We start from the raw sequence: 26,198 nt of genomic DNA, 5'->3' as shown, positions 1-26,198 counted from the left end.
GACCCACATGGAGTTTGGCCCTAGTTGCCAATTTTAACATATATGAACTAATATATGAAAGATAAACCACATTAAAATCGAAATAAAATAACACTCCAAACACAATCAATGAGCCCAAGTGGGTCCTTGTTTGCATCTAAAAAGAATGTAAGCATATCAGGAAGTTCGGAAAACATCAGCATTTACAAGTGGGTGGGGTGATCGATAAATTCACTAGTAAAGCATAACACATGGGACTCACTTTGCTTCACAATGAACCAGACTTTGCTCAAAAATCCTAGAATTCTAATGCTCCATAAAATGAATGGGATAGTAGAGCTGTTTCAGCTTTGGCCATTGACAGTGACCTTGATTTATTCACATCTCAAAAGTCAGTATAGTAGGGAAGGTCAAGGAACTTTTAGTTGTTGGATTAACCATTACAAAAATGAGAGTTTTTAAGAATACAGTTGACCGTGGAAGAGAAACAAAGTCAACAAATGGACGCAAGAAGAACTTTCAAGTTGATTGATCACAAGAAGATCAAGGAACAAAGCCTCCCAAGCCACTATAGTAGAGGAGATCAATGAAAATTTAGCAAACAATTACATAAAATAGAAATATAAAATAATCTAGATCAAGCTATTCCCACATAAGTACTTTCAAATGTCCTTCAAGTCCACTTTTACTAGCAAACTTATGTATAACAACCCATGTCTAACCATTGCATGAGATTAATAGGCAAAGATTTCTCTGTCCCAACACAAAGATAAAGGATACTTAACTCCAAATCATTCTCAAAGTAAAAATACTCCAATACTATGTTTAAATGAGGCAACACACCCCTGTTAACAGGATGTCCAAACTCAACTAAATATGATATGTTCAAACTCAACTAAAATAGTATCATATTGACATGCAAACCATTGAACAAGTCATAACCCCTTTTATTTCTTTCAACAATCTTAACAGCCATTAACTTTTATCATAATTTTCATTCGTCATTGACTGAAATAATCTCCCTTCATGCTCTGACCACTAGAAACATGTCTATAATAATCTTATAAAACTTATAATCAATTTCAAGAATCATAATATAATTGAATCAATATTAAGCATTGTTTACACTGCAAAGCATGCCTTCACAAGGGATGAACGTAAACTGACTACGCTAAGAAATGCAGTTTGCCATTGAACACCACAAAGTAAATTCAGAGAGAATGTTAATGGATGCATGGAATGTTAACCCAAGTATATCCTCTGCTTTGTAATTACGTTTATTCGGTATAATCTATTCAGTTTGTGATTTAGTACCACAGATTAATAACAAAGAAACTATTAATAGATGGACGGGATATTGATCTAAGTATTACATAATCAGCTTTGTAATTGATTTTGCTCTCTTGCTGGTCGGGGCCTCTGTTTTCTAATTACTCTCTTTCTATAATCGGCTGTGATTTAATAACAGCCCATTATTCTGTTGTCCCATGGTGAGAATTGATCAAATTTATTAGGATGCTATCTTGGCATCAACACCATTATTGAGAAATGTGAATATTTACATTTTGGCTCACAATAGCTTATTTCAAAAGAAAACAGAACAATTGTACCAACAACATAAAAACATGCACAAAACAGCAAAGAATGATATCATCACCGCAAGGAAGACTTCTTACAAAGCATATATTTACATTGTTCTCAAGACAATGGTAACCTGACTATTTTTGTCTAATCCGTGAATAAAATTGACACCGTTGACCCAACGAGACATTTAGGGATTACTATATCAATATGGGCATTACCCTAAAACTCTGATAGGCTACAGTTAATCCTGTGCTGCAAGTTTTGCATGCGTGACACTAACAATTACAGGTAAGGGTGTAGAAAATGTATTGTATTCATAGAACAACATTATTCACACCATTGATTTAACAAGACATAAGGTATTATTATATCAATACGGGCATTACTCTGACACTTTAATAAGCTTCGCATAATCCTGTGGTGCAAGTTTCGAATGCCTGACACTGACAATTACATGTAAGGGCGTATAAAAAAACATTCCATTCACGGAACAATTAAACAAGACCTTTATGGAAAATTGAAACCATCACTTCCATCTGCATCCTTTTTACTATTACCATACTTTTGTCACTCTTTGATCTCTCAGATTTCAAGCCATTGTTACATCATCCAGGCTTCGAAACCCATGTTAAACATGGTATTTCACTCTTGTTTGCTTCTCTTACCTGTCTAAAATCAAACATTAGCAAGTTAAAATATTTCTGGAAGCCAGCATACACATCCAACACCATATACTCACCCATGCCCTTTTTCCTAGAATAAAACTATTGTTTCTCTCTCGGGTCACAATTCATATTATAAGGAAAATCCCCTTTTATCATCTCTGATTTTCTTTCTTTGTTTGGAAACATTGCTCAAGAATCGAAAACACAAAAATCCGAACCGTGAAGGGACAGAACTTATAGATTTCTTGCAGGGACACATAAAATAAATGTTTACCGTCATTGTATGGCTACTTCTGATGCACCAACTCCAGTGATAAAAAATGAATCTTCAACAATTCCAACACACCATCAAATCAAGACAGCATTATTTAGGAACAGGGATCTTATTATAAATGCTGCAATAGATTAATTTTCATTTACGAATTCATAGTTTTAATCTAAATTCTCAAACATCTACAAACAGATTGTCAACGAAAGATAATAATCGATATTTTTTAACAAAACGAAGTTTAACTATATTAAAACCGTTGATTTGAAACTAATAGGTTAATCTGTAAGAGCTACACTCGTGACCAATTGAGAGACGCTCTTCTCGTCAAAATTTCAACTCACTAAAGATGCAAAAAGCATCGTAGGTGCATCGTAGGTGCATGGTGAGCTGCAAATGCAAGCATATAATATGGAAGCGATAATAGTGTTTAAACTTGCTTAGGAATGAAGGTAATATTCAGGTACGATGAAATGAGTAAGAAATAGGCCCCCAGCTGCAACACCCAGAAAATTTAGGAGCTAATATTATAATGAAAAATCACCTCACTCAAACAAAGTCAATCAAGACATGAAATATCTGTAACTCGTTGATTTTTTCTTATCATATACAATCACATCCTTTTTCCTGATTTGCCTCCACCAGGACCTGCTTTCGCATGTCTTTTACCTCCAGAAGTTCCAGTTTTTGAAGGATTCTTTCTAGTCTTCCCCTGTTTGGAAATGTTTTTACCATGCCTACCAATTCCTCTAGATCGCGAGTCTTTTTTCAATCGACGGTCAACTATTACTTTTCCTTTACCACCTTTAACTTGTACTCCCTTCTTGGCAACCACATACTCCTTCTGGGGTCTCTTAGGCGTAGCCTTCTTGTATAGTCGCTCAATCATTTTATTTTTCGATTGATTGGAGATGTCAGTTTGATTAGATATTGCATTTGCTTTGTTTCGAACTCCCTCCAACTTCTTCATTGCAACCCGTTTCTTACGGGCTTTTGCCTCTGCAACCTTCTTTGCTGGCCGAGCATCAATTTCTTTGAATTGTGCTTTCATGGCTTCAATCTCCTCTCTTGTTATGGGTTTCTGAGGCTGGCAGTGAATTTTTTCTTCCTTGACAAACCATTCCGGCAGACCCTCATCATCAAAAGTATACCTATTGTAGGCAGCATCTAGAATCTCTTCCCGTTGCTTTTTCCTCAACATTTTCTTCGCATAAGCTAAAATTTCTGCTTTGGAATCAGTGTCATAATCTGATTCATCTTCCGAAGAAGATTCATCACTTGAGCCAGAAGATGCAGCAGGAACTATTTCAAAGCCATCATCTCTCTCTGGCTCAGATCCGTTGTCTTGCAAAATCTTGGACTCAGATGTGATAGAAATAATCTTCTTGTTGGATTTATTGTTGGGCTCACTTCTTTCACCGGATGATTTTGGGAATGATTTGATATCTTGACCTCCTTCTGACATGTCAGAATCACTGTCTTCCTTATTGCAGGTGTCTTGAAAACCCGTGAAGAGATCCTGACTGAACCACTGCTCAGTCAGCTGCTCTTTAGATGGTTGTTCTTCCTCAGTTAGTGGCACCACCAATGGATTGGCCTCACCATCCTCAGCACTGTCATCCGAATAGTCTTCATGAATATTATCCTGATAAGTCCCATTGTCCTGCAAGAAAACAGAGATTGGATATTAGGATTTCCCTCATCCAAAAAGCTTGCACAAAATCAAAAATCTTATATTTCCAAACATAACACACTACCTTCCAGACTTCGCTATCAGCAGCATCATTAATTAATTTTGCACGTTTTCGCTTCTTTGTACTGCCTTCTTTTGCAGCAACAAACCGCTCATAAGCTCGATCCAGACAGTTTTCAAGTTCTTCATCATACCTACCCAACCAACAAAACAAATAGAGACAAAAAGGATGAAATTCTATAGTCCCTGACTATAATGTTTTACCATGCAAAAAATGGAAAATAAAAAGCAAGACCAGGTAGAATGCTTCATCTATAAAAATGGTTGCCTCAAATTAGCCAACAAAACTTCATTATATAAGATAGTATGCTGCTTAATACATTCTTCCATCATACATCAAAGAAATTACCTCCTCCTCTCTTCATCAGAATCAACGTCACTTGCTTCACTGTCTTCTGATTTTGGGCCATTACCCTCATCTTCACTTGCAACATCAATCTGATCATCAGATTGTGCTGGAGAATCCACAACCAATAGATCCTTCTTAGCCTAGAAATATATAAAATCCAGTTAGAGTTCAAAAACAAATCCTCGGAAACATATTTTTATAACAGAGATTTCAATAACCAATCAAATGTGAGCTCCATATGCTTTACAAGTTACATGTATAGAAAAATATAGGTAGGACAGCCAATGGTTTATAATTTTAAATTTTTTGACACAACTAAAGTTTGAATGTTAAAAAAATTATACAAAAAAGATCCTTCTTAAGTACATATACAACAATGCAAATTGTCTCCTGACACCATCCCGTTACTGGCAAATGACCCCGGTCATTATATAGCATCTTTGATATAAAAACCATATTAACCTGACTACATTTTAGCTTAATATTATGAGTCTTCCGTATTTTTTGAATGGTCTACAGGAATTATCTGACAGAAAAATGCTGAAATGCTATGTCCAGTCTGCAGGACAAATCATGCATCATAAAAGATCTGATGTGGGAGCAGGTGAGCAAAATCAAGCTTATGCTGCTATGACAAGAAGAGAGGGACAATTTGGGAAATTTGGTCCTCAGTAAAAGAAAAAGAACATGGCTAAAATCCAATGCTATGGGTGTCAAGAATATGGACACTACAAAAGAGATTGTCCTAAGAACAAGAATGACAATAACAAAAGAATAAGAGAAGAAGCCCACATTACCGAGGAAGTAGAGGAAGCTGAAAAGAAGAAATCCAAGGAGGAAGTAATAGATCTCCACTATTGAGATAGTCTTCCTCGCCTAAGTTCTTTTCAAGCTCCTAAGTCTTCTGTTGTAAGATATGGCCATCATAATTCACTAAAAGGGATGCATCAAGGCATCATAGAAGCATTGAAAGAAAGAGCTTGGGACATCATCATAGAAGAGCATGAAAGATGGTAAGAATCTATGGAAGTCAAGGATATAGCTCTTGGGAATCTCATTGGAAACATAAGTGGCAAGGTCATCTAGTACAAGGTTCATCATACATCTGACAAAAGGAAACATTTGCTGATGGGGATACTTTGGATCCTCAAGATTCTCTAATGGAATCTTCATCGAAAGGTTCACCGATCAAGAAAGGAAGCAAGTGTTTCATCAAGAATTCCAAACTTGTGGAATTCATGAGATGATGGTATGATGACATAGAAGTGAAACAGATCAAGGGATTGAAGCTTTTTCAATCAAGGAAGCTGCTGCAGGAAGTCTGGATGACCCAAAGGAAAAATGAGGTATGTATGCTTTGAGTAGTTAGCATGAGCTTTCCAATTATATTAAATCAATATTATACAATATATTCTATTCACCATAGAAGTGAAGCAGATCAAGGGATTGAAGCTTTTTCAATCAAGGAAGCTGCTGCAAGAAGTCTAGATGACCCAAAGGAAAAATGAGGTATGTATGCTTCCAATTGATAACATGCACCAATGCTCTATCTTAAGAGCATTATCAAAAGAAAGGATCTCCTCCCTCAAAGGGATGCAGGAATGCAGGGGTCACACACACTAGATGAAATCAAAATAACATGTCCTCGTATGAAGTATGAGGTGGTTGACTACAACTAAGGAACTCTGATTGGAAGCTCTTGGGAGTGAAATGTGTGACTAAAGGAAGGAAGAGATCATGAAATATGCAACCATGGTAAAAGCAATCAACATCTGGAAGACCAAGAAGATTTGACTAGAATATCTCCATGAAATATATGAATCATGCATCATAAAAGATCTGATGTGGGAGCATGAGAGCAAAATCAAGCTTATGCTGCTAGAAGAAAAGGACAATTTGGAAAGTTTGGTCCTCAGAAAATGAAAAAGAACATGGCTAAAATCCAATGCTATGGGTGTCAAAAATATGGACACTACAAAAGAGATTGTCCTAAGAACAAGAAGGACAATAACGAAAGAAGAAGAGAAGAAGCCCACATTACTGAAGAAGTAGAGGAAGCTGAAAAGAAGAAATCCAAGAAGGAGGAAGTAATAGATCTCCACTTTTGAGATAGTCTTCCTCACCTAAGTTCTTTTCAAACTCCTAAGTAATTTGTTGTGAGATATGGCCATATAATTCACTAAAAGGGATGCTTCAAGGCATCATAGAAGCATTGAAAGAAATAGTTGGAGACATCATCATAGAAGAGCATGAAAAATGGTAAGAATCTTTGGAAGTCAATGACAACCTTATCTAACACTCTCGAAAAAAGGAGAGAGCACTGAAGAAAATGGATAGAACATAATTAATCTTTTGACAAACCAAATGTGCAAGCATTGCTACCATGCATTAAGATTGCAAGCCATTTCTATAATTCTTCGTGTTGGTGCCTCTCCAAGAAAGCATACAACCATTTGAAAATCCTCGTGTTTGCCAATAAAACACAAGCATGGTCTAGAAAAAAAAAATAGGACATATGTTGCCTACACAAGGACGTAGCCCAAGCCTTCTTGGCAATGCAAAGCAAACGCAACCCTTTGTGCTAAGTTAGTTGATTGTCAGGGCCATCTGGGGCAATAAGATCTGGAAAATACTTTGTCTATTTGATGTTTCCTCAACTTTCATTTATGAATACCATTACATTCTCATCTCATAATGTATTTGGTAGCTCAACAACTACGTTACACCCAGTTTCCAGTAGATAGTGACGCATACCCAACACAATTGGAGACCCACTAGCCAGGTACAATAGGGTATGGGTGGGGTACAGAACATAAGACCCTCCCCCAAATATATAAAAACTACACTGAATTTATCATTATTAGACATTCACGCTTGAAACTACGTCGTCTCCATAGAACAACAAAAATAATGAAAGCAATAACATAATAAATTAGTGTTCCATAGGGATGTGTCCCCCAGTGTGGGGTGCACGCACCCCACATTTCCCACGCACCCAAGATGGGGACACTTAGGTAAACATTTCCCCACATCCCGCTTTTGGGAAAACTTGAGGAGATGCAAGGGGAAACATTACCCCAATGTGGAGGATGTGTTTTCCCAAAAGGGGTGCTTGTTGCCATCCCCCCTTTATTTTGCTTGAAAACAATCATTTATTGAGAAGCCTAATATTCAACCATGGGGCCCTACTAATGCTATGTAATTAATAGTAATGTTAAAAATTTTAAGCAAAAGTGAAAATTTTTAACATTATCATTAATTGACTCAGGATGTTTGAGAGTTATTCTGACCTCATTGGACTTCATATGGAGAAAGTAGAATTTTAAATCCCACTCAAAATCCAGCAGACTTAACAATTTTCAGGATTTCAAGATTGGGGGCATTGCAACATTTCCATTGGATTCTATCATGTATGTAGAGAAATCTAAAGGGCAGTAGTTAGGATGATTTCTCTATCTATGACAACTGCTTGTGATAACTTTTTACTTTTTCTTACTTATTAGCTTTTTATCTTATTATTATGTTTGTTATTATCATCAAACAACTATCAAAATAAGAAGAACAATAGTGCACAAGAACACAGGATATACGCTGCAAGTCTAGGCCAAAACCTCTCCACTTGAGAGGAAAACCCGTAAATCTCCTCTTCTTATAGATTCTTCAATTGACAAATTCTGAGACCTCTAAACCAAGACCAATACCCTTCCATGACCAAGTCTGGCCTCTCTGAATGACATGCTTCCTCTGTCCAAGTCAAACCCAGTCAAATCTGTTCCGGCAACACAACTTCAACCCCTAGCTTCAAAATTTCAACCTCTACTGCAGGTCTGAAATTTTCGACCCCCTGCAACTGCTATTGCATCCACACGTGTGAGCGAAATTTAGCCTTCCAAGGCCTCCCAACAACTTTGCTTGCCTTGCTTCCTTGTCTAGGGCTAGTAGGTGACCTATTAGGCCCTTCTTCCAGCAACTTTGATCCTCTTCCAACAAATAGAGAATTTCGACCTTGAAGCAGCAAACCCTAGCCTTCCTTCTTCGCATGTGTGAGCAAGAATTAACCCAAAAACTTATTTTCTTCATCCTCCTTCTTTGATAGCCTTCTTGTGCTTCTCCTTTGCTTGTATGAGTGAGAAGTGAATGTGTCCCAAGGAGGTTGAGTTCCCTCCTTTATATAGGCTTCTTAAGGTGGACATGGCTCCTCAAAATAGGTCGACTTCTTAGCTGTTAGGCCGACTTGGTCTTGAAGGGTATTTTGACACTTTTAAATACAAAAGTAATTTTTTTTACAAGTTACAATGTCCCTGATGGGGTCTTCAACATATGACAATAACTCTTTTGACTTCTTGACCTAGGACAAACCTTAGGAGCACTCAATGGGTGCTTGACCTCTAAAATAAAAGACCTTGAGCATGTAACCCATGCTTCAAAATAACACTAATATTTTTTCTTTTATTTTACAATATACAAGAATCAAAAGTACATTTCATATTTATGAAAAACAAACCTAGTTACACATTTTTCAAGATGAGGATCTAAAACTAGCACTTAATCAAGAGCACCAAGATCACTATGCACTTGAATGTCGGTGGCACTGATTATTGAACTCCTCTATCATGACCCTAGTAAAATCGTACCTATCACTCAAACAAAATCTCAACTTGACATGTTAAGTTTTTTCCATCTTATTTTAATTGTCAGAGGGTGATACTAATCATGAGGATCTCCAATATATGTAATGATTTTAATAATATGTAGCTATTTATTTTAGCATGAATTTTTTGGACTACAGAGAGACCATCTAGAGCCTATTTGTTGATGTATTTTTGACTCAAATATGGATTGCACTTGGTACTATTTTGGTTATATGCACCCTTGCTATATATATGAGAAACTTTGCATATTTGTGTGCAATGCTTTGGGTTCATATGGATGCACATGAATATCGATGTATTTTTTTTCAAAATTTTAATATTTATGTATTTTCTGTCAATCAACTTTTTGGTCCGTTTTTTTTCAATCCCCGGTTTGGGATCAACATGTTGGATCACTGGTATGGTTCTGATAAAATTGGTTCATTGTCCATTGTTCATTTTTAGTTTTAACTTTTGAGTCTTGAATCTAGATACTGACGACCTTAGACCAAGTCTTTGATTTGTCACTTTTTGCTGTTTTTGAGATGGCATAATTTCAATTTTTACTGTTCCAGTCTTCAAACTTTATCATCTAGTTCTACTAATTTGCTTAGTACTAATCAGATTCTAGAATAATGAATGATGAATTTAAATCAGTATATAAAATATTTTACTATTTCTATTCCATTGAATCATCAATGATGTATGAATCAATTATTTCATTATTGAATTGAATTTGAATCATATATATCCACCCTTGCTATATATATGAGAAACTTTGCATATTTGTGTATAATGGTTTGGATTCATATGGATGCACATGAATATTTATGTATTTTTTTTTCAAAATTTGAATATTTATGTATTTTTGGTCAATCAATTTTTTGGTCCGTTTTCTTTTTGCCAATTCCCAGTTTTGGGGTCAACCTGTTGGATCACTGATATGGTTCTGATAAAATTGGTTCATTGTCCATTGTTCATTTTTAGTTTTAACTTTTGAGTCTTGACTCTAGATATTGATGACCTTAGACCAAGTCTTTGATTCGTCACTTTTTATTTTTTTGAGTTTTGAGTAATTTCAATTTACTATTCCAGTCTTCAGACTTTAGTATCTACTATTTTGCTTAGTACTAATCAGATTCTAGAATAATGAATGATGAATTTAAATCAATATATACAATATTTTACTATTTCTATTTCATTGAATCATTTATGATGTATGAATCAATTATTTCATTATTGAATTTGAATTTGAATCACACACACACTCCCCAATATCCCCCCACCCCCCTTGAATTTCCCTAAAATTTGTGGGTGCCCCCACACGGCCACCCCCCCCGGCGCGTCTCCCCATTCCCACATCTCGGAAACTTGGTGGAACACCATGATAAATGGATGCCAAACACTAACAAAAAAATGTAGAGCAAAAGTTAACGAGAGTTGCCATAGGGTTTGTATAGCTTTCTCTAGAAGTAGAGGACAGGTGGAGCAATTAGGATCTGTTTTTTTTTCTTACCTTTTATTGGCTGGGTGGACTCACATTTAGGGGACACGTGGATATTCCTTCTCTGATCAGGTTTATCAATGTGTCCAGGATGAGAAGATTAGGGGCAGGGACAAACACCATAATGTCCTAATTAATCCAGTATGGCCTGGCAATATTACGGGCATGCCCCACTTCCCCAGTATGGCATACCTGTCTGGGAAGCATACCCAAGTTGTGGGTTTGCATACCCCCGTATCACTGAAATGTTTTTCAAAGTATATAAACAGCCTGAGGGAAGTGCACGCCCTTTTATTGTCTGAATAGGTTCTGAGCTCAGACGAGGCTATTTGGCAAGGGAAAATCTCAATAGCGAGCCATGATTTTTGGAACAAACAATAGATGTCTGGCCAAGGGACACAGGTATGAAGCCAAAATATCTGCAACAAAAGACTGCATTCTTGTAGACCTGTTTGATTATCAAAAACATGATTTTATCATGCACTTCAGTGAACATGATTTTAGGACCTGAGAGAACATTTAACAGAAGCTTAGCCTAAAACCTGCTGATAAGTTTATTATTCAAAGGGTTGGTGAATTTTTAGATAGAGAGATGTGGTGGCAGGGCGAGATACTAAACCACCCAATGTGGAAATTTCCACATCCCCTTAATGACTGACTGTTATTTACAGTATAGCTAGTTGCTCTTAAGGGGCTAAAATTTGTTTAATGATCTTGGACCTTGGGATTCGAAACTCAGAGACATTTTTCCATAACTTCTGTATCAGGCTCTAAGAGGGGTATGCTTTGTTTATTTGTGTTGACCCTGCTAACTGGTGGTTAGGGTTTTGAGTTCACAGTATCACCCTGACACTATCCATGTTGTGCATAACACCTATGCCCCTCAAAATCCTTTTTTTTGTGGGGGGTGGGGAGGGAGTGCATAGACTGAATAGTGTAAACTAATAGTATTTCCAAATAATTGAATCATCAATTTCAAGGAATGAAAAACTAGGCAATGAACCCTTACAAAAAGACACCTACCTATTATTAGTGCATGTCGTTTATTGTTGTATCTTTGATTTAATTTAAATTAGATACTAGAATTCACTTGTGGTTAAAGTCAGCCAATGGGACAGTAAAAGCACAAAGACGAGTTCGTCAGGAAAAGAGAGTTTTACAAAAGAGCATAAATGAGACAATTTCATCACTTTCCAACAAAAGAACACCTAAGTAGGTCAAAGAGAGTTTTATAAAAGAGTATAGATAAGACAATTTCATCCCTTTCCAACAAAAGAACACTAAAGTAGGTCAAAGAGAGTTTTATAAAAGAGTAAAAATAAGACAATTTCATCACTTTCCAACAAAAGACCACCAAAGTAGGTCAATGGGAGTAAAAAAGTACATTGAGTGTTGATACAAAGTAAAAGTGCCAAGGCATCTCCTAGAACAATGCTAAAAGCAGAAAGATAATAATCTCTAGGATCTAAAAGTCAATTGGAGACTAGCCTCAACATATCTAGCTAAAGAAAGCTAAAAAGAGAAAGCATAAATAAGATATCGGTACAATGAAAGTGCTATGAACTGAAAGGCTCTAGAGACAGCTCAAGGTCAACTGGAGCTGGTATGCTTATTTGTAAGAAATTAAGAATGTGTTGGAAAAAAGCAGAAAGATAATGATGTCTAAGATCTAAGAGCCAGCTAGAGACTGGCCTCAACATGTCTAGGTAAAGAAAGCTAAAAGTGAGAGTATACAATATGGTGCTGGTACAATAGAAGTGCTAAAAACTGAAAAGCTCTTGAAAGAGGTTACGGTCAACTGTAGAGCTAGTTTACATACTCATAGGTTATTTGATACGTTTCAAAAGGAATGCATCAAAGTTGGTCAATGAGACTAAAAAGTAAATTGAATGTTGATACAAAGCAGAAGTGCCAAAGATCTCCAAGAACAATGCTAAAAGAAGAAAGATAATAATCTCTAGGATCTAAAAGTCAATTGGAAACTTGCCTCAACATATCTAGCTAAAGAAAGCTAAAAGAGAGCATAAATAAGATGTCGGTACAATGTAAGTGCTATGAACTGAAAGGCTCTGATGAGAGCTCAAGGTCAACTGGAGCCATACACTTATTTGTAGAAAATTAAGAATGTGTTGGAAAAAGGCAGAAAGATAATGATGTCTAAGATTAAAGAGTCGGCTAAAGACTGGCCTCAACATGTCGAGGTAAATAAAGCTAAAAGTGAGCATATACAATATCGTGCTTGTATAAAAGTGCTAAAAACTGAAAAGCTCTTGAAAGAGGTTAAGGTCAACTGTAGAGCTAGTTTACATACTCATAGGTTATTGGATACATTTCAAAAGGAATGCATACTTCATGTTCTCTCAATTGAGGGTTAAAATAGGCAAAGCCTTGGATAAAATGCACTCTTGCTTGAGTGCTGTCAGTTATATGCAAGAGGTCTCGGGATCAAATCCCCAGGCTGGATGCCTCTGATGGTTCTTCATGTTGTGGGCCTCACTCAATGTCCCTGTCAGGTTAGGCGCACTAAGTCTACACCGCCTGCTTTACACTGGTTACAGTGTCAGAGATTTTCCAGGGAATCTATATTCCAAGAAAGAAAACTCACACTTGGTTGGGTTCTGTGAGTTTCATGCAGGAGGTCTCAGTGTCAAGTCGCCTGGCTGGCCGCCAATGATGTTCTTGATTTTGTGGGCCTCACTCGATGTCCCTGCTAGGTCAGGTGCACTTAGTCTACGTCATCCACATTACACTAGGTACCATCCTTGGAATGAAGGAAAGTGTCAGGGACTTTCAAACAAATCTATATTTCAAGGAAAGAAAAAATCACTTTACTTTCAAAACAAACCTAACACAGCAGTTTTTCTCCATATAAACAGAATCTCTTTACATTCTCTAAATAGATTCTACTGATCAAAGCGCTCACACTAGAAGCCCCACTTATGTGTCTAGACAGTATTCCCAAGTTTCAAATCATGATGATATCAAATTATCTTATAATTTATGAAACCGATCATACCTGAGATATTCAATAGATTGGGCAATTCAAACATCGTATAACACAAAGATAGTTATGTAACTTACTAAATTATCATCTTAATCTGTCTACAATTACAAAACAGATCCTGGATTGCTAGTTTCATTCTCCTATGTTTAAATTCTACCTTTTTGTGGCAATGTTAGGAATATAAAACAAAGAACTACCAACTACTCACTGATGTCAATATATAGGTTTGAAAAAATAATGAACTCCATTTAAAAAAACGGACCTTAATAGAAGATAAAGAAAACAAATCATAGTCATTATAGCCATCTTCCATGACATCCACTTTCATTCCTGTTCGGGTACGTGCTTTAGCCTGGAATTTTTGACAAAACAGAGTGAGATGGATCTATACATAAGCAAAGATTAAAAGCAACAGTAGAAACAGACTAAATTTTTAATCAATATTCAAAAAAGGATAAACAACAACAAATGCATTTAGCTCCTGCAGTATTCACCTTAGCCCGTCTTTTTGCAAGGATTTTCTTTGTTTTTTTCTTCTTTCGTTCATAAATAGAATGCAATTCCTCCATTTGACTCAACATTCGCTCATCATCATCACCCTCAACTGTTTCGTTCACTTCATCCACCCCAGAATTATTTTTCACTTGAGGAGATAAGGCCTTCCGGATGTGCAAACGCCACCTGAAAATCATTTGATTGAAGTAATGTGCGTTATATAGAGTAAAAGTAAGCCAATGCAAGGCATTCAACATGTCTTATCTACAAAGTTCGATAACCCACAAAAGAAGAAAGAAAGCTGTGATACATATTTCTTGTTACATCTAAATCTGGAAGTGAATAAAAATTTAGTTTTAAATTGGCCTAGATCTACCAGCAGCCAATAGAAAGCATAACAAAAATTTTACCTCAGGAAAAAAATCAAAACCCGAAAGAACATAACTGGTAATCATCATCGAAAAGTAAATGTTGAAAAAATTGCATACAGCATACCTTGCAGTAGTCACATTGTACCACAGGCCTTCATGGCAAACGCACAACGTCATATAGACTGAAAGTAAATGTGTAATAAAAGTAAAAATTATAAGATATGATAATATGTTGTCAATAAGACCGTCATATATATAGTCCATAACAGACATGACTACCCTAATGGACATGATTCTACATAGAAATTATTAAATAGAATTATGGTAATTTGGTATATTACATGGCCATCTAGGAAGGTTCTGTCCTCAAATCACAAGGAAACAAAATGAAAAGATTGTCAAAGCGCAAAGGAGTATTGATGCATTGTAGGTGTTGTTGACCACTCCGTGTCAACTACCATATAGCAGTACACATTTTTGCAAAGGAATTCCATCATGTTCGAGCAGTCAGATATCCAAAATTCATTGTCACCATTCGTCAGTTTATCAGAGTTGTAACTCCAAATTTTGCAGCCCGGTGGGCCATTGTAAAAATGATTCTAGTATGTCTATAAAGCCATGTAAAACACCTAGGTAAGCTTAAGAATTTTTGCTAACAAGTTTCATCTTAGGGAGTTTTTTAACCTCGTTAATTATTTTGTACACAATAATTAATAGAGTTTTTCTCCCGCATATACCCCCAAAGCTAGGGTGGGATTCGATAGTGATGTCTTGAGTCCTAGTGTATCGAGTCTATGTATAATTATCATACTAGATCATGTCTTGAGTCTCGCAGAATTTGGTTAAGTCTAAGTGTCTATTTTTAATTATTAAATTTTCCAACTGGTAGGAAATTTAATAATTTGGATGTAAATTGTAAAATCAAATGTTTGTAAAAGTTGAAAGGGGGTAGAGTACTCATAATTAGAACCTCTACACCTCAACTTTGTGTTTAGACACCTTTTGAGGGTTGAAATTATGTTTATCCCCTCAAATTATTTTTCCAACAAAAAAGTGGTTAAATAATTAGCCGGAAATTGGTCAGAAAATAAAAATGAGGGAAAAAAATCCCTCCAAGTGAAAAATATTAAAAAAAGGGAATGTGCACTTTTCAAGAAGGGAATCTCCACAAATCAGGCAAGCAAAAATTCAAGAAAATATTTTTGGTCTAGAAAAGATGAATTAATTCCCAGAAAAATCAATTTTTTAATGAAAACCGAATTTATGTTACAAGTTGGTTAAGTGAATGGGAATTTTTCGAGGAGGAAAAGTCAGAAAAAATATTTCCTAGACAAAGAAAAAAGGCATCATCAAGGAATTCGAATTTTTTCTCAAGCAATCAATAGTGGAAATTATTTTGGCATGGATGAAGCATTTAATCAGCCAAAATCAAGTCAAATTTGTGCACCTTCATAAAATTTCACTTGGAAGTGCCTCCAGAGCTCTCATTTTTTCTATATAAGGAAGCATATGCTCCTCATTGTAACATCTCTTGATATTGTACACTGGCTTTTGGCTCTTGAAGCTCTCTATTTTGAAATAATAAAATGCAAGTCTTTGGGGTGAAGTATTGTGGCTATTCTCTCATGGATTCTCATGGATATGGTAATGAATTCTTGAGGTTAATTTTCCACTGGTGATTTTATTTGCTGCTTCATTTGCTTACATAGAAGTATTAGTGTATCTTATACTGGTAATTGGATTTGAAGAATATTTTAGGATTGGACGTGGCTAATGTGCTTTTGTTTAAGTTGCTAGAACTTCCTTCCACTATATTTTTCCTATCTCATTTGAAGCTAACAAGATCTTTCTGAGTTATGTAGAAAACTTTTAATTGAATCATATCTCAAGCATGAGGGGATGCTTTTGTTTAAGTTAACCAACTCTTGAGTGAAGGAGGAGGATCCACTCTATTTTACTTTAAGGATTTATCTAACGATTTTCTTGTCGGGTTTCTAGACTTGGACTAGAGAAAATCATTCATTTTATTGACTTATTTGAATCAAAGAGCCATTAATAAAATTATATGCTATTTTAGAGCTTGTTATATATATATATATATATATATATGTGTGTGTGTGTGTGTGTGTGTGTGTAGGTAAATAAACTTCTTTTTTTGTAAATAAATTTTATTTATTTATTTATTATTTTTTTTATTACTTCTACATCTAGTAGGAGTACATCATCCAATGTGTGGTAGCGAGGCTTCCCTCAATATGACAAGTGCACAGGAGTTCTTTTCAGAGCTTGCAGAGAGGGCACTTGATATTGAGATTGTATTAGGAGATGACCGCACTGTGAGAGTTGTAGGTGTGGGGACTGTGACCTTTGAGAGGGAGTCTTTGCCTCCTTTGAAGGTCATGGATGTTTTGTAGAAGGGGTTTGAGGTCACTTTCTTAGGAGGGTAGGTATCGATGCATCCCAAGGGAGCTTCCATCACTTTGGGCAAAGTGATTGGAGTCTGCACTGGGAAACTATACAAGTTCAGTTTTCAATCGGCAGGAGCATTGGTGAGTAGCACATCTTGTAGCACCCACACTAGTACCACCAGCAGTAGAGACTTGTGCAAGTTATGGCATCGAAGGATGGCTCATGTGCATCATGGAGCTTTGAGAGTACTAAGGGAGATCACTACTGGAGTTCCTGATTTCAGTATCGAGCATTATGAGGTCTGCAGAGGATGGGTGTGCTTTATGCAAGTACACCAAGTTACCATTCCCAGCGAGCGATAGCAGAACTACAGGTAAACTAGACTTGATTCATACTAATGTTAATGGTAGCATGTCTCATGTGTCTTTGGGTGGTTATGAGTATTATGCTTATATTCATTGATGACTACATTAGGAGGACTTGGATATATTTCTTGAAGACCAAGGGTGAGGTCTTCAGTCGCTTTAAAGAGTTCGAAGCTCTTATGGAAAAGAAGATAGGTAGGAAGATTCAGGTCTTGAGGTCAGACAATGGTGGTGAGGACACCAATTGTGGGTTTTCTGACTTTTGTGCACAGGAGGGCATTAGGAGAGAGTTCACAGTTCCTTACAACCCCCAGTAGAATGGGGTGTCTGAAAGGAAGAACAGAGCTATTTTTGGGGCTGTTAGAGCTATGATTCATGATCAGGGGTTGCCTTTGTTTTTGTGGGTTGAGGCCTACAATACTGTTGTTTATCTTCAGAACAGGAGTACTCACAGAGTATTGGAGAATACGACTCCGGAGGAGGCTTTCACTGGAGAGAAGCCTCATGTGGGACATCTTCGTATCTTTGGATGTCTCACATATTCTTATATCCCCAAGGAGCAGAGGACAAAGCTGGAACCCATGGCAGAGAAGGGTATCTTTATGGGTTACAGCGAGACTTTGAAGGCCTATCGGATCTTCATTCCTTCTAAACGGAGAGTGGTGATTAGGAGGGATGTGAAGTTCTAAGAGGAGAGGGCCTATCGGAGATCACGGGAGTATGATGAGAGAGAGTCACAGACTTCTCCCCAGTAGGGATGTTAGGTGCAGAGAGCAGGACCTTATGGTTCTGGATCGACTGGTACAAGAGGTACTTCAGTGTCAGTGACATCTAGGGCACCAGTGGCGAGTTCACCGAGAACTTCTTTAAGGAGTCCACTGGTACAGAGTTCACAGTGCACTTCAGCCAACACAGGGACAAGTGTCAGTACAAGTTCTTCGAGGAAATGTGCTGGTACAGGCACACCAGGGTCAGTTAGCAGACCTTAAGGTTCCCCAGACTGGGGGACAAAGGATGAGCTTCCCTATGGGGAAGCTTCTTCAAGGAAGAGGAGGCCCAAGTGGCTTCAAGACACCTTGAAGGAAAAGGAGTCTGTTGGTCCTCCGAAGAGGTGGGACAGTGTGCCACCTGAGCGGTTTTGCAATTATGTAGCCAAGGCTACCAGCATTGTTGACTCCGAGCCTACTAGCTATGAGGAGGTTGTCAATCAGGAGGTATGGGGAGAGGCTATGGTGGAGTATGCCTCTATAATTAAGAACAATGTCTGGGAAGTGGTGCCTAGGTCTAAGGGCAAGTCAGTTGTGACTTCCAGGTGGCTCTACAAGATCAAGCATGTTGCAGATGGCAGCATTGAGAAGTTCAAGGCGAGGTTTGTGGCTAGAGGGTTCTCACAGACAGAGGGAGTTGACTATGATGAGAACTTCACTCCCGTAGCTCAGTACACTTCTATCCGGTCCCTTTATTTCTATTGCTACAGAAATGGGTTGGCACATCCATCGGATGGATGTGAAGACCGCATTTCTGAATGGAGTTATAGAGGAGGAGGTGTATGTTGAGCAGTAACAGGACCTTGAGGTACTTGGGTGGGAGACCCATGTATATCGATTGAGGCGAGCACTCTACGGACTCCGAGAGCTTGGTATTCGAGGAGTGATACTTACTTGCAGCAGATGGGTTTCACGAAGAGTGATGCAGATCCGAACCTATACTACATTGTTGTAGGGGATGATCCGCTCATTCTTGTGTTGTATGTTGATGACTTATTCATTACTAGGGCAAAGAGACTGATTAGTGGTTGCAAGGAGGATCTTGCTATGGAGTTCGAGATGAAGGACATTGCGCTGATGCATTACTTTTTGGGGCTTGAGGTGTGGTAGGAGGAGGGGTATATCTTTTTGGGGCAAGCGCAGTATCTTGTGGGTGTGTTGAGCAAATTTCACATGGCAGACTGTACACCCATGTCTACACCTATGATCACCAACTGGAAGGAGCTTCATGCTTCAGATTCTAGTTTGGTGGATCCCACATTGTATAGGCAGCTTATTGGGTCCTTGATGTATCTGGTCAACACTAGGCCAGATATATGCTTTGCAGTGAACACACTTAGCCAGTTCATGGTTGAGCCCAGGAGGGTGCACTGGGTAGCTGCAAAGCACACTCTTCGCTACATGCAAGGCACTGTTGATTATGGTTTGGACTATCGGCAGTGAGATGGAGTGAGGTTGGCAAGTTACACAGATGCAGATGGGCGGGTTGTGCTTCTGACAAGAAAAACACTTCAGGGTGTTGCTTTGGATTGCGTTTGGCAGTTGTGTTGTGGTTCAATCGAAAGCAAACGTCAGTTGCTTTGAGCTCTTCTGAGGCTAAGTGTATGGCTACTAGCCAGGCTAGTTATGAGGCCATTTGGCTTCGCAAGTTGTTGTATGGTCGATTTGATCAGGTGTTGAGACCGACGGTTATTCACTCCGATAACCAGAGTTGCATTAAACTCACGGAGAATCCAGTGTTTCATGGCTGGTCAAAACACATTGACATCAAATATCATTTCATCAGGGACTATGTTCAGAAGGGAGCAGTGAAGCGGGAGTATATATCAACAAATGAACAAGTGGTTGATGTTCTCACGAAGTCCTTTCCAAGAGGCAAACATGTCCATTTTAGAGACAAGATGGGTGTGGTGAGAAACACTTTCCTCAATAAGAGGGAGTGTTGATTTTTAATGTACCTTAGACAGTGGTTTCCCATGGGTTAGTCTCTACCTAGGGAAAAGTGTCCAAAAATAATTCTTTTCTTAAGTGTGACTTTATAAAGTGAAAGTGACTTTATAAGTGGTAAAGTCAACATTAAATTATAAAGTGAAAAGTGACTTTAGACATAAAGTACAATGTGGGTACTTTATTTGATGGGTGAGTTAAAAAATAGAAAGTGAGAATTAAATGCACATTTATTCTTATCCCTTAATGTAAATGAATCTGAGCCATTAGATCATAGGGTTGCCCAAAAGTCATTTAGGGAAACAAAAGGGGGAAAAGAAAAGGAAACTACATTCATTCTTCATGAGCAAATTGGAAAAAGGAGGTTGAGAGCTGGAGAAAAATTCTAAAGGAGAAATTTGTTGTAGCAAGCTAAAGGAGTGATTTATGGGCAAGATGGGCAAGGAAATAAAAACATAGAAGACAGCAAAAGGTACAGTACTAACAACTTTTAATGTTGTGAGTTGCACGTCGTTCGAGAGAAGTTTTTGAGAAAAAAATTTGAAAAAAAATGCATATAGCAGTACGAGTATCCATACAATTTATACGGAATCCATACAATACAATTTGTATAGTCCCAAGTGGGCACGGAAATCGAGGCAAAGTGGGCACAGTTTTCAAGGAGTTTTGGGCTAAAGAGATAAGATGTATTTTGTTGTTTGTTTTGTCTGCAAATGTATTTTTCCTGAACTTGAAAGATAAATAATTTTGAAGAGTTCTCTAACAGGTTTTCCCCGAAGAAGATTGAAGGGGTTTTCCTGGGTGTAAGTTCACCAAAAATCTGTGTGTATTTTTATGTGTGTTGCTGATCTGTTTATGGCCATATTTATTTTCAGCATGTGTTGACAGTCCCATGTGTTTTAAACAGAAAGTTTCATTTCCAGAATTCTATATGTTGAATGTATGTTTATGGGAAAGGGCATTTAACTAAATGGGAGTGATAACGTGAAATTAAAACCGCGCTAGGATTACAGGAAACTTTTTAGTCATCAAATTTCAACAGGGAAATCTGCGTATTGCACATATGACATCAGACACTAATATTTTCTTTCTCGACAGTTATAGCTATCTTGTTGACTAGTCTATGAATCTAAGTTACTCAAGTTGCACATCCTGGAAAATGTGAGGAATTGCAAGACAAACTCAACTAGGTAGAGCCCTATATATTTAAGTCAACTCTCTGTAGCCATTGAAATTTGCAATTAACATGATACAACGGCTACATATGCCTGATTTCTTCATTGGTCAAACTTGGAGATATGCAAGGACAAGGTTACTTGGGAGCAGGAGCGACATTTTCAAAAGCTCCGGGTTTGGGAGTGATTCTGAGAGCGTTTTATATATATATATATATATATATATATATATATATATATTGATGCATATCTGTCAACAAAAGCATGTAAAATGATGAATTAGATATAAAAAAACATATATTGAACCATATAACAACAATCATCTAGAAGTTATAATCTTCATCAACCATGTCCACAAGTTAGTAACATAGTAACATACAACATATTGAGTCTCATGATTCATCAATCTTAAATGTTTTGAAGAGTGGGAATTCGATGGCCTAAGTTACGATCTCAGAGTGCCCAATGTACTAATTGATGCCTATATCACAAAAGGAATGATTGGACCTGGCCCCCACACGCTCAAAAACAAGAAATTTAATCCCCAAACCACAAGCTCCAAACCATGAACACTATTATCCAAGACCTAGGTCGATGTGAAGTTGACAGTTGGGAATCGTTGAAGAAAGTTCCAACCATAGTTGCGAGGGAGCGCCTCCCCCCCCCCTCGATCCCGCTCCCAATCCGCGCTCCACGTTTTGCCTTTTCTGCAAATTTCTTTTTGCAATGATGTTCCAAATGCAATTGTTTTTCAAAGAAACAAATAAGTTTTTAGTGGGGCAGCTTAATGATCAAGTCTATGGCCCTAGTATTGATATGTGATTCTGGTAATGTTAAATTCTTAAAGTAAAAGTGACACTCTTTAATATTCATTTTCATCCTTTTACTTAAATTTTTAACATTACCATGAAATGACTCAGGATGTTTGAGAGTGGTTCCGACCTCATTGGATTTCATATGCAAAAAGTAGAATTTTAGATTTCATTCAAAATCCTGCAGACTTATCAGTTTTTCAAGATTTCAGGATTGCATTGTTTCCATTGAATTTTGTCATCTATTAGGGTATGGAACTCGTATTTAATCAAGAGCACCAATCCCTCTATGTACCTTGATGTTAGTGACATTGGTTGACGAACTCCTCTATCATGACCCTCCTAAAAATGTACACATCACTCAAACAAAATCTTGACTTGACATGCTATGCTTTTTCTATCTTATGTTAATGCTTAGAGGGTGATATTAATGACAAAGATCCCTATACAAATACAGAGGTAATGACAAAGATACCTCTGGATATATGCTTAGAGGGTGATATTAATGATAAAGATCCTGATCTTCCCACAAGACTAAAAAATTAGACATTTCTCGTTGTGGCAAGAGGCCCAAGCATAAGCAATAGATAATAGATTTACTTGTCTTTTCTAGTTTCTAGTAGTTTTTATAACTATTGACTCTTTCATATTTATTATGATATTTTTTTAAACAATATATGAAATTTAAGTTTGAAGTTGGCAATTATAACTCAGTAGTAATGAATTATTTTTTAGATCTCCGACTGCGATCAGCTCTGAACGCTGCTCCACGCCCCAGCTCGGCCCCTGTTCGACCTTTCCAGATCCTTGCGCACACTGCTTGCGAGCCCGATCAGTTGTGGATCTGCCCAAGCGAGGCCCCTCTGGCCATGGGGGATTGACTTGCCCAAGAGCACCTGTCAAGCCAGATCTAGCGTCCATGGAGGTGCTGGGCACCCCCCAGGCCCCTCCTTCTCCTCCTGCGTCGACGATCTCCTCAGTCAAGGCGTTCAGCTGGCTTCTGGATGGGCTACCCAAGAAGAAAAATGTAGAAGCGGCGAAATTCGTCAAGAAACTCGATGATATCCCTGAGATCTCACTTCCTCCGGAAACCCCGATACAGGTTGCTTTGTCCTTGTCCGAGCGAGCTCTCATAGGCCAGTTCACTGGTCTATGGCCATCCCCCAAAACCACAGAGAGTTGGGTCAAAAGAAACTGGTCGCCGCTGATCAAAGAAAGTGTGACCTCATACTTTTTGGGGCGAGGATTCTTCCTCTTTGAATTCACCTCCAAAGACGACAAAGATCTGATTTTTCGAAATGGTCCTTACTTTATGGGCCCCCAGGGTCTGTATCTGAACAAATGGACTCCTAACTTCGATCCAGCAGTAGACGTACCCAAAGCTGTCCCGGTATGGGTTAGGCTTCCTAACCTCCCAGTTCATTGCTGGAACTGGGATTCTTTGATGCACATCGGAAATGCCCTGGGGAAATTCATAGACCGAGCGAACAGCAAGGATCAATATGACTGTGCAAGGATCTGCGTTGAGGTGGATCTGGAGGAGGGGCTCCCAGAGGCCATCAAAATCAAAGTAGGAAGCTGGACGCATGTGCAAAAGCTAGACTATGAACAATTGCCCTTATGGGCACTTCGCCAGAAACTGCCCAACGGTCAACGAAGCAGCTCAAGGGAAGGAGGCCGGCTGGAACCAAGTTAAACGAACCAAAATGTCTTCCAAGATCCAGAAGCCGGGAGGAACTAGCGGCAAAGGCCCTCAGCAAGATCCAGTCCAGCAGATCCAGCAGACCCAGCCCAAGCTCACCCCAGAGAACAGGTTTGATCCTCTTAGCTCTCAACCAGAGGACTCCCACGAAGTGGTAGCTCAAAAGCCAGTGTCCCCAGACAAAGGTTCCCAACCCCCAACTTTAAAGACACGGGAGTTGCAGAAAGCTCAAAAGGAACCCCCGATGTAGTCGAGGAGGAGGATCAAGAATCAGAAGATTCAGAGGAGGAAGGAGAAATAGGAGAATCCCAATCCTCTGTAAGGAGATCTACAAGAGGGCGCAAAACGGATTGGGAGAAAAGAGAGCACGAAACGTACAAAGATAAACTACAGGGCAGTCAACCAACTTTGGAGAAGTTGTTAGCAAAAAAGCCGAAGATGGTAAGAAATCAGCATCAAGGCTCCAAGGGAGCCCAGCCGAGCAAAGGTAAATAATGAAGATAATCTCCTGGAACTGTAGGGGTATGGGCAGCAAAATCAAAGAAGAGGCTATACGAAATCTAATAAGAATAGAGGCCCCTGATATACTCCTTCTCCAGGAGACTAAGATGGAGGAGTCAGATTTTCTTCAGGTAAGCAAAAAACTTTGGAAAAAGAGTAATGCAACAGCTGTCTCAGCCCGAGGAGCCTCTGGAGGGTTGGGTACTCTTTGGAATGAAAGCAGGTTTTCGCTGGTGTCAGAGGCATCAAATATCCACTGGGCGATGTTAAAGATGCAGCATCTAATTACAAAAGAAATCTTTTGTCTTTTCAACGTTTATGTACCGGTCAATGCTGGAGAAAAAAAGATCTGTTGGGACTCCTTAAGGCAGCAAGCAGATCTGGGCAATCTGGAAAATGTCATCATAGCAGGTGACCTGAACATCACGCTGCACTCTTCTGAAAAGCGAGGAGGCTGCATTGTGCGAGACCCGGCAAGGGAATGGGTAGAGGATCTCCTCCAAGACTGGGATCTGCTAGATATCAAGCCTGTCTCAGGTAAGTTTACTTGGTCCAATAAAAGAATAGGTCCTAGCCATATTGTTGCAAGGCTGGATAGATTCTTTGTGCATAGCTCCTTTCTTTTGCTTGGTCTAGACGCTAGCATGCACATTCTTCCCTGTAGCACCTCTGACCATAAGCCAATCAAGCTAATCCTTCGAGCTCACACCGACCTTGGCCCCATTCCCTTCAAGTTTAGTCCTTTGTGGATCAAGGAACCCAGCTTCTTGCAAATTGTCAAAGAACGTTGGTCCCAACCAGTCAGCAGATCTCCATTTTATATTTGGGAAGAAAAACTGAAGAGATTGAAAGCAGTGCTAAAGTGTTGGGCCAAATCTCTTGCCAATCCAGCAGCTGAAAGGAAAAATATCCAAAGTCAGCTTGACGCCCATCAACTGATCACGGAAGAGGCATTTATGTCTAGAGAAATCTTAGACAAAGAGGTTCATCTCCAACAGCATTACCATAAAACATGCCTGGCCGAAGAGGAAACGTGGAGGATCAAATCGCGTTGTCTTTGGCTAAAGGCGGGCGACATAAATACCTCTTTTTTTCACAAACAAGCTAAAGCCAGGAAAGGTTGCAATTCCATAACTGAAATTAAAGAAGTCGCTAACATACACAAAGACCTTGCAAGTATTAAACATGCAGCCCATCAACATTTCAAACCCCTGTATAGTGAAGAGACAAACACACAACAGAATTTTCGTTTGTTGGACGGGGTTCCCACTTCAATAACTGCCGAGATGAATCATCATCTAGAAAACAAAGTCACAATGGAAGAAGTCAAAAGTGCCCTCTATACTATGGACCCAGATAAATCCCTAGGACCTGATGGTTTTTCCGCCTCTTTTCTCCAATCCTGCTGGCACATAGTGGGGAAAGATTTATATAAAATGGTTCAAAAATCGCAAGCTTGCCAGAAATTAGGAGGAAGTACTAACTCCTCTTTCCTTGCTCTCATTCCCAAGGAAAAGGGAGCCAACTCCTTCAATAGGTTTCGCCCCATATCCTTGTGTAACATTGGCTACAAGTTGATCACAAAAATTATTGCTAACAAGTTGAAGCATATTCTTCCTAAAATCATTCCAGAGAACCAAGGAGGCTTCATCCATGGAAGGCATCTGGTGGACAACTTCATACTAGTCCAAGAGGCAATTCTGTCAAGTCAGCAGCGCAAAGAACAAGGTATGGCTATCAAACTGGATCTAGCAAATGCCTTTGACCTGTTAATCATAGCTTTTTTTTGAATGTTTTGAAAAAAATTGGTTTTGGGGTGAGATTTATCAATTGGATCCGGGCTTGTATCTCGGAACCATGGATCGCTCCTTTAGTCAACGGTAGATCTGCAGGTTTCTTTAAAGCTACAAGAGGACT

General features: G+C 38.5%; 1 protein-coding gene across 1 annotated transcript in view; it reads right to left on the bottom strand.

The window, feature by feature from the left end:
* Positions 1-2,920: 2,920 nt before the first annotated feature.
* LOC149246244 (FtsJ-like methyltransferase family protein) overlaps positions 2,921-26,198 on the bottom strand; it is a 107,170-nt gene continuing 83,892 nt past the window's right edge. The window contains exons 9-11 of the mRNA XM_089457842.1: positions 4,599-4,738; positions 4,254-4,383; positions 2,921-4,159 (exon numbers count right to left, since the gene is read on the bottom strand). Of these exons, the coding sequence (XP_089313968.1) occupies positions 3,110-4,159; positions 4,254-4,383; positions 4,599-4,738 (1,320 nt within the window). The 3' untranslated portion in view covers positions 2,921-3,109. The remainder of the gene's footprint in view (positions 4,160-4,253; positions 4,384-4,598; positions 4,739-26,198) is intronic.

Source organism: Pinus tabuliformis, chromosome 7 (assembly GCF_031772625.1).
Source record: "Pinus tabuliformis cultivar Carrire ecotype Pingquan chromosome 7, CPIR1, whole genome shotgun sequence".
NCBI classification, from domain to species: domain Eukaryota; kingdom Viridiplantae; phylum Streptophyta; class Pinopsida; order Pinales; family Pinaceae; genus Pinus; species Pinus tabuliformis.
The sequence above is the reverse complement of the archived record's forward strand: the minus strand, read 5'-3'. Positions and strand labels throughout refer to the sequence as shown.